This window comes from Oryzias latipes, chromosome 8 (genome assembly GCF_053564925.1).
Source record: "Oryzias latipes strain Hd-rR chromosome 8, Olatipes_Hd-rR_3.1".
Lineage (NCBI taxonomy): Eukaryota > Metazoa > Chordata > Actinopteri > Beloniformes > Adrianichthyidae > Oryzias > Oryzias latipes.
In genome coordinates, this window is record NC_136244.1 from 8,376,451 (window position 1) to 8,391,285 (window position 14,835).

At 37.8% G+C, this 14,835-nt stretch overlaps 1 protein-coding gene across 1 annotated transcript in view; it reads left to right on the plus strand.

Moving 5' to 3' along the window:
- The first annotated feature begins 369 nt into the window (after nucleotides 1–369).
- LOC101163904 (uncharacterized) overlaps nucleotides 370–14,835 on the plus strand; it is a 39,181-nt gene continuing 24,715 nt past the window's right edge. Inside the window, exon 1 of the mRNA XM_011478446.4 lies at nucleotides 370–890. Within this exon, the coding sequence (XP_011476748.1) occupies nucleotides 747–890 (144 nt within the window). The 5' untranslated portion in view covers nucleotides 370–746. The remainder of the gene's footprint in view (nucleotides 891–14,835) is intronic.

A 14,835-nucleotide genomic window follows, 5' to 3' on the forward strand; every position in this document is an offset into this window, starting at 1 on the left:
GCCTGTGTTTAATCTGAATCCTCCAGAGCAAAATATTGGTAAAAAGTCTGATTTTCTCTAAGATCTGTTTATTATAACAAAACAAAACCAAAACTATTTAAAGCACATATTATTTTGTGCTGCACATGTGTTTTGGAAGAGATTAACAGGAATAATAAACATTAATGGATCACCAAAGTAGACTTAATGCATTTAGCAGAAGTATTTTTAACGATTATGTTTATTTTCACAAGGAGTCCATGTCTACCTTAAAGCACCGTCAATACGAGACAGAGTCTCCTGATTGGTTAGAATCTAGACCAATTAGGAGGCTGTTTGATGGCAGATGCGTTACACTAAAATGAAATTTAGAAGGGCAAAATCAAAGATAGTGAGAAAGCGAGATGAGATACAACGCATGTGAAAACATTTCTGTTGCAAACGCAAAAATATTTATTAAAAGTTAAAAAAAGAAGGCAACAAAAAGGTTTTAATAGAAAACTTTTAATATTTTCATTTGCTACTTAGACAGTTATGTTTGCAATGTCTTGGCATATGTATATATCTTCATACATTTTTACTTTCGCTTTCCCAGCATCACAGCTAAGGTGGGGCCGTGGTTTATCCGGGAAGACCCTCCGCCTGCAAGACGCTTTCTTTCAGTGCATCTTCGCCTTGTTTTCGCTATCTTTCACTGGGTATTTTTAAAGTTGCATTTAGTGCGTTTGCGACATTTAAAAAAAAAAAATTCATTCAAGGTCGGAAAAATGGACCCGCTGGACTTTCTGGAATCCGCGCAACTCCAACGCTTTTTCCAGTCGCGTAAAACCGAATTATCCTGCCTGGAAAACCCGCAGACTTTCCTCAGCCAGCTAAGGGACTACAACATCATCCCGGAAGACAGATACAAGGTAAGACATCCCGAGTTCGGTAAAGTTAGAAGGTCTTCACAGATTTGGACTCCAGCCTCATAACTCTTCTCATAAACGTTCAGATGTCTCAGCAAGTATCTCAATCCTTCTGTGTCTGAATTACAAATGCATTTCAAAAGAAAAAAACAGTATTTTCATTCTTATTTTGTTGCCTTGATCAAACTTGTTCTTTTCGAAGTGTGAACGGAGACATGCAGCGAGCCTGCTACCAACTAAGGGACCGTCAGCAAAGTGCAAACTCTGTGAAACACCATTCTGTAAAAATCAATAAATGTCTATATTTATGAACTGGTAATGAAGACCTGTCAGCATATTTACGCTTCAATAAGTATTTTATGAGAAAGTACATCTTTAGTTTATTTTATTGCATACACTTCTTCACATTTTAATAGAGGTATGAATCATAATTTAAAGTGATCAATAAAGGATATTGTCACCAAACTTTTTGTCCTGACTAATCATGACCTTATGTTCAATAAATTTAAGAAAGCTATCCTTAGTTATTCTAGTACTCAAACAAAACATTTTCAGTGAACTAAAACAATCATGTGTTGTGTATTAGAATACTAATATTTACAAAATGACATTGCTCAAAAAAGGTTAAATATTTTATATTTCTAATGAAAAAATGAGATAACGGTGCTATTACTTTTTACACAGTGGACAATACCAGGATTCTGTCTTGGCAGGGATGTCACATGTTAGTCAAATGTAGCCTGACAAATTGAAATAGGTGAGTGAAATGGCAATAAAGTACATAATGAAAAGCCTATTATCTCTTTAAATAAAATAATTAAAAAAAAACAATCTTTAAAAGAAGAAATGTTTTTTTTGTCACATATTTTAGCCCTTTTCTGGCCACCTCCTCTCTTGTCCCATGTAAAATCACTCCAACTGTGTAGTGATTCATTTGATACATTTTTTCATTTGGATCTTGCTTGTTAAATGTTGCCCCAATTTAGCATTCCATGACCTTCAATGGAAACAGAACAGACACTTTTAAAATACATGGCTGAAATAGCATTCGATAAATTATTTAATTGAACTGTAACAAGACTAAATAATTATTAAAGATACTAATAAAAGTCATGCCAAATGATGTGCCATCTACAAATAAGTGTGGAAAAGGAGGTTGTTTTTTTTTAAAAAAAACACTTGCCTCTCCAATAAAAAGTTCTCCGAGTCTCAAAGTCAATAATTCCCTGTGTCTCAAGGTGAAACTCTGTATTGCATTGTGTTTCTGATTAGGGGTGTAAGAAAAAATCGATTCGGCAATATATCGCAATACGTCATTTGGCAATACTTGTATCGATTCAAAATGCTGCCAGATCGATATTTATTTAATTATTTCTGAATGTCCTTCAGTGTCTGACTCTTGTTGTCCACTTCACCCTCCGACCGCTAGTTGGCAGCAGAGCACACGGAGCCTCTTTGAGCAGCTCTACTCTGCACAAGACAACAGGAAGACTGCCCCCAGAGGCAGCTTGTTCTGTTATAATGAGACATGAAATACTTTGTTTTTACTTGAAATGGATACCAAACAGAAACTCTGAGCCATGTTGCTGCCAGTAAGATATGAAAACGTGGATTGCTGTGCTTTTTAGCGGCTCAGATAAATAAGATAGACAATGAAGCACGGCAGCAGCTAATATTGCGCTAAGCATCTGCTAACACATGCTAGCAAAGCGGGCTAAAATTCTGCAGAACCTCAAAGCAATGGATTCTAGTTTAGGGACCTGATGGATCATAGGGGTGTGTACAACGCTATGGAAAAGGCTGACACTGTGGTGATCAGCATTACCAGTTTACTTCCGTGTGTGAGAAGCGTGGCTGCAAAGGTGCAACAGAGCAGAAATGTAAACAAAGCCCCTTTTTTTTGTCACATTTAAGCAACTTTCCTTAGTTCTGTCATGCTGCCTCATCAACACACTTTACTGTTTCTGGAAAGAATCAGTGTGTGTCCCCCACCCTTTATTTTTAAAGCACCATTCAGGCTCCTGAACTGTTTAAAAGCACTAGAGAAGCTACATTAATGCTGAAAATAAACAGCATTTTATTTCCCCAATAGAAACTTATTGGTTAAGGCTCATTCATTCTTTGTTTTTTCTTACACTTAAAAAAAAAAAATATATATTTTTTAAATCAGACAATGTTGACTGTTCCCTTTCTATATTTTACCTTACCAAAATAAAAGCACTATGAATTTGCTTTGGTAAACGCAACTTGTATATGAGATACAATTGCAGTGCTTAACATTGTGATCATTAAATAAACTCAATTTGACCATTTTATTACAGTGGAAGACATTAAAATTCAGGTTGAGTTTTTTCAAAGTCATATTTAAAAAAACAGAAAGAAAACGTTTCGGTAAAATATCGGGATACGTATCGTATCGCCAGACTCTTGCCAATATACACCCTTATTTCTGATGACTGCAACAACAACCTCTGTTTCTTCACACTGCCAAAGTTGTTTTACCTGTAACATGTAAACGTCAAAATAATCAAACCAAATCAAAATGTTTGCTTTAAAAATTAGGATTTACTTTTATCAAAGCACTTAATAACTTTGACTAATGTAACTTTGTCATGCTTTTCATGCTTTGAGACATTAAAAGAAAGCGATGGGATGAAGTGCTACTTTTCAGGTAATTTAACATCTCAATCTGTTGTTTTATAATATTTACATAACACTTTTCAGACTTTAATGCACTCACCTCAGGATTTACTCATGGTTTTTCCTCATGGATACTGGCATGATCCCGTTGTTGTACCCTGGTTTGAACCACATCATGGGCTGGTGTTTTACATGTTTCTTTTGGTTGTGGGATTATCTTTGGAAAGATGTTTTTTTCAATTAATAAAAGATCTGAATTGTTTAAAAAAACAAAACAAAAAAAACAATTACATAAAATTTTCTGACTGTAATTTACTCACTTGAAGGTTTTCTCTTAATTCTTCGACAGGAGTACTGGCAGGATCTAGTTGTTGTAGGTGTACTGGTTTCAACCAATTCAGGAGTTGTCCTTGTCCTTTTCCTTTTCGTTGTGGCGTTATCTTTGGGAGATAGAAGTACTTTGATTTTTTTATTTTAACACTTTGCCTATCTTCACTTTTTGCCCACCCTTCCTGTGACTGCATGATCTTTCTTGAAATTTGGTTGGCCGTCAGAAGTTTTTCGGAGAAGCTGTTGTTGATGATGTATGTGTTCCTTTTACCTTCCTTGAAGGTTCACATGCATTTTTCTGATAAATGCAGCTGGTCTGAATTTTAATTTCCTCTGTAGAATCACATTTTTAGTAATGCCAAACCATTATTCAACCTGGCAGTTTGTGTCTCTTGTTCTTGTCGGTTTCACATCCTCTTCTTCTTTGGAATGATGAACAGACCTCTGTAAATTCTCCAGCATCAAACCACTCCAGAATGGGAAAAGCCCTAAGTAGTTCACATTCACAATGTCAGGACAGAAATAAAGGGTTTTGACTACTCCTTGTCCAACATCCTCTTGAATTTGTTCTGTTTGCGCTTTGTCGAAGACGTTTTTGAACGAAATTGTGAAAGGAGATCCAAGAATGAGGTTTTTAACATGTTTGGAGAGCATTAGATGTCAGAGAAAGCATCCATGTTCGTTTCAGGTTTCTCCTGTATGATGTCCTGCAGTATTTTCGGATGACTTTTTACTACAGGTGTGTACTGTGGTCCAGTCAGGATTTCGTAGATCGAATAGAACACCTTTAGTCCTTCTGAAAGTGATGTGCAGTTTTGCAAGCATGCAAATGCAAAAGTTGCTAACTCTTTCAAACCTTTGTCTGAAGTTTGCCTTCCAAATATTTGCATCACAGACTTTAAAACATGTGTCGTACAAATGTGGACAACTGTTAATGCTTTATTTTGGGCTAAGTTTTTTTTTTCCTAAACAAATATCAAAAGTTCTGTTAAGATACATTGCAGCATCTTCTCTGTTGAAGGTCAACAGAACGCTTTGTATGATTGCCCAGCTGTGGTCTGTTTCTATTTGCCGAATTGTTCAATTTGTAAATTGCGACAGTCTCTTCAAAAAATGCATGAGTCAACAAGTTATGAATAGAATTGCATTTCATAGACTGGCAGTGGGGGTGTACCTGCACTATCTCCAGGAAGAGTTAGAGAGTAGTAGAGAATCCGTTTTTTTTTAGCAGGGACCTTGGAAGTGACATTGCCTGTTGGATCAAGATATAATGCCAGAGGAGTCTTTCTGTGCAAATGTTGTACACAGTGTTCAAACTTGTTTTTCTGTGTACATGTGAATGCCAAATGGGTCAATTTGAAAATGTTGCATGTATCCCGGGAAGTTTTTGTACTTTGTGTCACATTCTTTAGTGAGGTACAGTTCTAGAAATATGTCCTCATGCATTTGTTCTTTTTTTGCAAACTTCGAACCAATAACTAGAACATTTTTGTTGAGACTTCGTGTCACATTACCTGAAATGAGTTTGGCCATAGGGGTTTTGTTCATTTTATGTAGTTGCTCACACTAATTTATCCTCTTTTGGTTTTAGTAGCTGGCCTGAATTTGTTTTCTGTTGTCTTGTGTGAAATTTGGCCGTTTTGATTAACTGATATTTTAACTGAAGTGAGGTTCCTTCTTTCTGTTGAAAAGACAATAAGGTCATGATTAGTCGGTACAGGAAGTTTGGTGACAGAAGCTTCTGTATTTTCAGAGCTATTAAACATTTTTGACCAAATATGATACATATTTTTTTATGAAAAATTCCTAAAAATAATCAAAGTCAATTTCTGACCAAATGTTTGTTGTAGTTGGACAATGAGATCATGATTACTCGGTACACAAAGTTTGGTGACAATAGTTTCAGTATCTACAGAGCTATTGATCACTTTAATTATGATTTATATCTCAATTAAAATGTAAAAAAATATATGCAATAATATAAAGGTGGACTTTCTCATAAAATATTTATTGTAGCATGAACTTGAACATGACTTCTGGTGATGCATGTTTTTGCTGATGGTCTTGTCTGGTTAGGTGGTGAGCTTAAGCTTCATTCAGGCGTTGAGACTTCCATCCGTTAAACGTAATCGTAAGTTGGTCTGAATGTTTTTTAGATGAGAGAAAGACTGCTCGCATGCATATGTGGAGCCAAATATTGTCAGTACAGCAATACTCACACGCTGTAGTGAGGCGTATGTGACGGGCAGCGTGTTGTAATCAGTGCACGTTTCACCTTGCTGCCTGCGCCCATTACCCCTCCCCTTTTAAAAGACGGGGGCGCGCATCTGCCGGGACGGCAGGTCACAGGTTTCAGGCTGTTTGGATGCGCAGTTTTACTGTTTTGATGCGCAATACATTAGGCGCTGAATTGACACCATACATTGCAAACTGCCATCGCATCGCGCCCGAGAAATACTGGTCTAATGAAACTTTCTTTTTTTAATAATTAAAGATTTGTCTGCGAGCCAGATGTGGCCATCACAAGAGCCAGATATGGCTCACAAGCCATGGGTAACCGACCCCTGATTTAGGAGTTTTCAGCCGCTGTGATCTCTGGAAAAGCTTTCCAAAATTCCACCAATTTATCAACGAATTCCAATCAGGAGATGGCACAGAGTATAAACATGCTCGCTATGACCTCCAGAAATCCATCAAGGCTGCCAAGAGAAGCTACACCCAAAAACTTGTGAGCTGCTACAGGGAAGCCAACACAAGAGGCCTGTGGCAGGGGATCAAAACAATTATCAACTACAGGACAAACACAAGCAGACCAAAGTTCCAGAACAACATCCTGTCACAGAGCCTAAACAACTGTTACCCAAGATTCAACTAGAACAACAAAGAGGTTCCCTTTAAGACCTCCTGGGCCACGGTAGAGGCAGCACTGTAGGTGTCTCACACACAGGTCCTCAGCGCCCTGAAGCAGGTGAACCCGCACAAGGCAACGGGACCGGACCACGTGCCACCAAGAGTTCTGAATGCCCGCGGGGAGCAGCTAGCAGAGGTGTACACAGACATCTTCAACCTCTCCCTTTCGCAGGAAACGGTGCCCCGAATCTTCAACTCCTCTTTGATCGTGCCAGTCCCAAAGAAAACAAACACCCAACGATGAATGACCTTAGACCTGTGGCTCTCACTCCTGCAGCAATGAAATGCTTGGGAAAGCTGGTACTGACACACATAAACTCCTTAGTTGACAAATCAGTAGACCCCTATCCGTTTGCCTACTGCACCAACAGATCAGCAGAAGACGCAGTGGCCCATGGCACTTCACTCCACCCTGCAACGTCCACACACTAATAGCATTTATACCCAGTTACTGTTCCTGGACTACAGCTCTGCCTTTAATACCATTAGGCCCCGGACGCTGACTGCAAAACACTCTGAACTAGCTATACCCGAAACTGGATACTGGACTTTCTCACAGGCAAACCACGGGTGTTGAGAATGGAAAAGAGGGTCCCTGCAGTAACCTTTGTTTTTGGGATTATTGAGAGTTTAAATAATGGGCTTAATCATACCGTGATCTGTTAATGATGCAGCTGTTAGCTATTGGTGTTAAATTCTGTTGATTTTCATATGTCAACCAAAAATCCAACTTAGATTTAGCAGATCCATCTGGTTTAAACCAAGTAAATGCTTAACATCAGGATTATCACGGTGCCAAACATCACAAACATTTAAATCTCTACACAAATTAAGAGGAACTGGAATATAATGATGGTTTTGAAATGCTGAAAGAAATCTGTCAATGTATTCATCTTCCACCATAAAATCCCCTCCAATTATAAGATCACTGTTTGGTTTGGTTCTGGAGTTTGTGAAGCCTAAAAACATGACTTTGATTTCTGCTGCAGAGTTGTATCCATATACTTTCCCCAGAATAACAAACTTATCATTTTTAATAAAAACACAGAATATCAAGTCACCGGAAGCATCTCTCTTTGTAACTTCAAACTTGCCAGAAAAAAAAATGTAGTAATATAGCGACCCCTGCTGATCAGTTGGTGCCATGAGAAAAGTAGATTTTGTCTGATTAGTCCAAAATTTTTCATTTTTGTTATTGGAGTGAGTTTTTTGAAGACAACAACATTGAACTTTTACTGGGATTTACTGGGATTTGCTTTTAACAGAGTCCCTAATACCCCTATTATTTAATGAAATAAAAGACCACACAGAACTTAAAGACATAGAAAGAAAAGAGAAAATTCAAAATTAAAGAAGCCAGTTTTTCAAATTAAAGATTAGCCACGCACCTAACTATTTTCTAAAAATTGTCTAAAAATTTTAGCATTAACTGGGGAATTTCACTAAAAGGTTACCTAGAAAACAAAATACAATGATATGAGATAAATTATACAAACATAGTATTTAAGGCATCTCACATCTCGGAAAAACGATCTTTTTTGTGAATAAAGGTAAATTCTGAACTTAGATTTGCTCTAATATGTAAACAAAGTGACTTAAATGTAAATAAACCAGCAAACCTTAGAATAACTATAATAAAATGATCTATTTCAACAGAACACTATTAACTCTTAATAACATCAAATAAGTAATTCAGCTCCTTGTAAAAATATCTGTTCATGGTGACGCTGGTATCATTGATGTGACCCACATGTGCCCTGTAGTAGACATTCTTTCTTTCTGCCCGGACCCACTCCATCTTCGGCCAGACGGCCACTAGAGCTTCTCGGTGTGAGTGTGTGAGTGTGTGTGTGAGTGTGAGAGAGAGTGTGAGAGAGAGTGTGAGAGAGAGTGTGAGAGAGAGTGTGAGAGAGAGAGAGTGAGTGAGAGAGTGAGAGTGAGAGCGAGAGAGAGAGAGAGAGAGAGAGAGAGAGAGACCTAAAATTAAAGGAGTTTCACTTGTTGTTTCTCTTTCGGCTTTTCCCATCTGGGGTCGCCACAGCGAACGAGTCGCATGGGAAACTTGGCAAAGGAGTTTCACTTAATGGTGTTGAACGTAAAATAGGATTGTTTGCCGATGACTTAATAGCATACCTTGAACGACCAGAAAAATCAATTCCACATTCCAACAAAATATTAGAAACATTTGAACATTTATCTGTATATGAAATATATTCTCAAAACTCAAATTTTAAAATTCAGCTATGTGTCCTCTGAATGTATTAGAAAAAACTTTAAATTTAACTGGAATATGAAAAGTATTAAATATTTCTGTGTGGAAATAACATTAGATTTTCAAAATATAAACGTTAAACATTATTCTATAGTACAAGAAAAGATACAAAGAAATATTGAAAAATGGTCAACACTGCCACTAGATTTTAGCTCTAGAATAAAAATAGTAAAAATGAACATTTTGACCCGGTTTTATTTCTATTTCAAGCTCTTCCAACACAGATCTTTAACACGCAATTTACACTGGGGCAAAACAATAACTAGATTCATATGGGACGATAAAATATCTAGAGTAAATTACGGCACCCTCCAGCCTTCAAAGAATAAAGGAGGTATGGCATTACCAAAGCTGAGAGAATACTCGTCGTCGTTCGTCCATCGTAATCGATGAGGACCATCTAAAATCATCTGGGCAAGGAAGCGTGGGTGCGCAGATGGCTAGTCAGTCCAATCTGCGCATGAAAGGTTCTGGGACAGTGAGGGCAGGGAATGGAGGCTGCTGTTTGGGGATTAGCCGCACGGGCCTTCCTGGCTTGGCGCTGCAGTTGAGCAGCAGCTGTCCTGTTTGCTTCGCACCATTCTGCACCTCTTTGGACTTGGGAGCTAGATATGGAAATACTTGGGAGAATACTATATTGCTTCATAACTACGATACTTATACTGTTGGTGTAATCCCCAGTATACTGGAGAATGGAAAAATATAGATTGTGAAACTTTACAAGGACCCATTCAAAACACTGTTGGTGATAAAGAATCATATGAAACTAAGAAAACGAATCCAGATCCCTTAACAAAGCATACACTAACAAGGGCTGGGCGATATGGCCTAATAATAAAATCTCCGATTTTTTTTTTTATTTTTTTATTCGATTTCCGATACCCCCCCACCCCCACACACACACACACACACACACTTTGGGAAAGCAATAAGTACGAATGGCAGACAACTTAAAGCAAATTTCCCTTTATTTAATCAAACGAAAGACAAATGTAACCCCCATTTCTCCTTTCTGGGATGAATAATACCTACATGCACACACTCTTGGAATCAAAGTTAAGTACAAGATTTTTCTCCTTATCACTCCCTTTTGGACTTGTTTATATAATTTTGTTTTGTCTTGTTTTATATAATTTTCTTGTTTTATATAATTTTTGTCTTGTTTTTGTCTTATTTTGTTACTTTACACTTGTTTTCACTTGTTCAAAATAAAAGGTTGCTTACTTACTTACTTAAAGTCCCAGCTGTGTTTTAAGTCACACTTTGACACTTTGTAGTCTAGACTAAAAGGAGACAAACATTCACCTTGAGAGTAGCACCATTTTCTAAAGGATTGGGTCAATATCACCATAAGGTGCCTTTGAGACTTCCCAATATCCCACCAAAAAATATGGGATTTCCCATTTAACTTCACATTTATTGTGTTAGGTGGATACCGTGCTGTCAGAAATGCATGTTGGTCAAGCTCCCACACTTTTTATAAATTAACTGCAAGCAGACAATGCACGCACAAACAGTAAAAAATGTCAACCCTGTCATGGACGATTTCAGAGTAGATTAAATACATTGTGATTAGATCATGGATATAAAATTTATATTTTCAGAAAGGTACTTAGTCCCTTTGTCAAAACTGTGTATTAGCTGATAAGAAAAGTATTTAAATAGTAATGAAATTAGGGCAAACAATGTTGCTACCATACAAAATCAACAAGAATTGCACTTTTTTTTCTAAATAAAATCTAAGAACAAAGATATGTGGTGAAAATTTCAACCAAAACCACTTGGTCCATATGTATTAATAAAGGAATCACACAGATAGTTTGGCTAACTTATAGAAATAAATTGTTTATTTTCTTTGAACAGGAAAATGACAGGGTGGACAGTAGCACGGCAGGGTGGACCCTGTGCATTACAGTGTGGACACGTTTTTAAAAGGTCGTTAAATTACCTCATTTTGCAATTAATGAAAGAAAATTACTACCAGAAGTCCCTTTCCCATGTAGGGTGAAATTATCAGGTGAACAGACTAGTTTTGATCCACTCTGACTTTATGTCGAAAAACAACAAAAATTAGCCATTCATGTGGCATTATTGAGATAACCTCTGAACATCAATGTGCACAGTGAAAGTCAAACATTCAACTGTAAAATTAGAAGAAAAATGTTGTTTTAAGGGGAGATGATTGGTTTGAAAAAAACAACAAGAACAATATCACTGAGACACATCTCCAAGCAGTCTTTTATGGCAGCTATTGCAGGTACCTCAGTCTTGGATTCAATATCACTCTCTGGGACATAGAGCAGCTCAACAGATGTCTCCAGCCATTTCAGCTTTTCATACAAGCTCTGGGCATCAGGAATGTCTCCTCCATGGGCTACAATCCGGTCTGCTGACCTCTTGAGGGCTCCATCCATACTATCTGGTGTACCCTTGCCATGACTAGCCTCAGAGAAATTCCATGTTATGTGTTTGAACCCATACTTGTAGGGTTCTATTGAGAGGTAGAAGAAATTTCCCTTTTGTCGATGCTGTGTTGCAGGCCTATCGCTGAAAAAATGAAGTATGCTAGCTAGTGGGTGAAGTTCTCTCAGTATTTTCAGAACTGAATCAAGGTGGGCCCAGATGGCGACAGGGTCATGTCTTCTGGAGGTTGATATGAAGCAGAAGATATGTGGTGCTTGTTCACCAGGGATATAGAGCACTCCAGTGTGCAGACTGGCCTGCTTATGTGAACCTCCACAATGCACAGATTGTATTTCTTCACTGTACTTGCACGAGTAATTTTTTCTAAAATCTATATACAAGAGGGAGTTATTGTGCTTCAAGCTGCTCCTGAGCTTCCTGTAGGCATCACACTGCCATTTAATGTTGAAAACATGGCGCCTAAAATGGAGTAGCCTCTCCTGGAAATCTGTGGTGAACTCATACTCTTGTAGTTGTTGTCTCCCTTTTCACTGTGATACTACCCAAAAGGGTCTGAGACGGCTAAAGGAGGTGTCTGAAATGTGGCCAATATGCTGAGAGAAAATATCTATGCAATTTCTTCAATGTATCGGTTAGCAACCTTTACTGTTATAAACTGTTATTTATTGTTATTCAATTCAATTTAATTGTGCTTTATTAATTCCACAAGGGGAAATTTAAGTAATAAAATGTCAGTAGGAGCTGTTGTAATATGTAACATTATTAGTTTGTTGCCATAAACTATCAAAATGTCTTTCCTGTCATGAACCATGTCCACCCTGTCAAAGAAGGTTTTCTGACAGGATGGACATTTTTGGTTAATTTTAGCATTTATTGAGCACATCGTGGATCTTCACTTAGCAACATGATTCAGTTAGCAAGTAGACTGTGTACTGTTTAAACATATATATTTTAAATTTAGGAAAGGCTTTTATATTAAATGATATTTCACCATGACAGGGTGGACATGTTAAGCTTGACAACATCTGACTACAAACCTAATATGATTAAAATTACTAAACAAAAGTGTAAATATTTACTCTGCAACTAGCCACTGTTTCAGTCTCCAGTGAAGAAACACAAAATGCTGGTTGTGGTGTCACCTAAAACATTTGCAGGTTTTTTAAAGAGACAGTTATCCCAAAATGATAGGGTGGACAGCAATGTCAAGGACGTGCGCAAAATCTTCAATAGCATTATGAAAATAAAATTTGCCTGATCAAAATTACTTAATTTATCAAGTAATGTGCTGTTACATGAAATGTGTACCAATTTTATTTTAATTAAGCATAATTTAACCATTTATTACACACCCTGAAGTTAGCAAAACAGCGTGTGGGACATACCAAAATCGCATACATCCAAAGAAAAAAAATTGCATAAACTGAAGAAATCACAATTTAAGAACCAAATTATTTGACTGATTTGTGTGCAAGTCTTGGGTCACTTATGATAACAAGTCAGAGTTTAGTTATTCTGCTCCATTTAGTTTATGAAAGAGTAATAGTCATGGGGACATCAAAGGCACTTTATAGTGATAATGACCCAATTAACAATGCAGCTCATATCTGGCGTCTAAGGTTTTACATAAATTAAGAATCCCCGTCTTTTCCACGGAGAAGATGATGAAGCAGCAGGAGTCGCGGTCAAACACCACCACCACCCCCCCGCCGCCTCCGATCACAAAATCCTAAATACCGATGAATACCGATACAAGTAATAATTACAACGCAGTATTCTTTATTAACAAATAACAGTAACAACTAACTACTAGCTAACTAACTAATGAACTAACTATGTAGGCGTTGTAGAATGAGTATATGTATGAGTAATGTGTGTTGGGGCGCTGCGTGTATAAGAGGACTGAGCACGTGCCACGCTACAGCGAGTGAGAGCCTTTGACTTTGATGGGCTTTAGGCAAATGTTGCAGCGTGGGGTCTATTCCTCCACGTCTGTGGCAGTAAACCCATACCAGTTCCAAAAAACAGATGAATTCATTCCTTTCTGGGAACAAACTTCCCACTCTCACCGGTAGCGATGTTGTCGCTTGCTGTTTCGTGTGTGCTATGATGTTGCTGTTTGTCGCTTGCCTTACCGGCATGTGAAACCAACACTACGGAAGCTCTAGGGAGCCAAAAATACACCATTACACAAAAACTCGATTTATTTATTTTTGCAATCGCCCAGAACAAAAAATTGGAATTCATTCATTCAATCGATTTTTCACCCAGGCCTAACACTAACTATATGGTTCAAACTACTTAAAAAATACAAAATCTAGAAGAAACTTATAAGATTTTTCGTACCACCTAAACTGAAAAACAAACAGTTAAAAACAAATCAGAGCTGTTGGCGTGAATGTGGAAAGTAAATGTAGACCATTGTCATGTATTTTGGAATCGTCCGAATGTAACAGGATTTTTGAAGATGGTGGGTGATATTACATGCAAAGTGCTGGGATGTACAATTGCTTTGGAACCAGAACTGTTTTATTTGTACATGTTCTCAGGAAACTCAATCCACCAAAGTGACAAATACATATTTAAAGTTATGTCACTAACCGCAAAAAAAACATTAACCAGGACCTGGGGCACTACGTCGATCCCATCAAAGGAGCAATGGACATCAACAATCAACGACATCTATTAAACGGAAACAAGGCTGAGCCTGCAAGAGGCACAATTACACCGAAAGTGGAAAAAATGGACACTTTACAACACACGTGTCAAACTCAAGGCCCTGGGGCCAAATGTGGCCCTCAATGACATTTTATGTGGCCCGCGAAAGCATAAAAGTTTTTAATTTCTTAAAATAAAAATTGTTGTGTATTTATTCATATCTAGGGGGAATCTGACTTGAAATATTGGATTGGGCAACTATACATCAGAACTTAAACACTGTCCATATAACCTAACCTGTCAGAATCAAATGTCAAAGGATTTATGCCAAAGTAACTGTCACGGTGAAGGGGCTCGAGAGCAGGTAGGACCCAGATGCAGAGACGGGAGGCAAACGGTTCCAAGGCTAGAGGGTTTATTAAACAAACAAAAGGCGCTGCAGAGCAGGAATCAAAACAAAACAAAGCTTACTGTGGCGTGGCAAGGAACATGGAACATGGCATGAAGGGACGAAGACACATGAAGACGTTAATGGACCAGCCCAAGAGGAAGGCAGAGACAAGACTTATATACAAACAGGGCAGACAAGACGCAGGTGAACATGATCAGGACAGATTGGGACAAAGGAAGTAAAACTCAGGAACATGACAACACAGAACACCTTTCAAAATAAAACAGGAAACAGAACCAAATATGACAGAACAAGAAATAAAA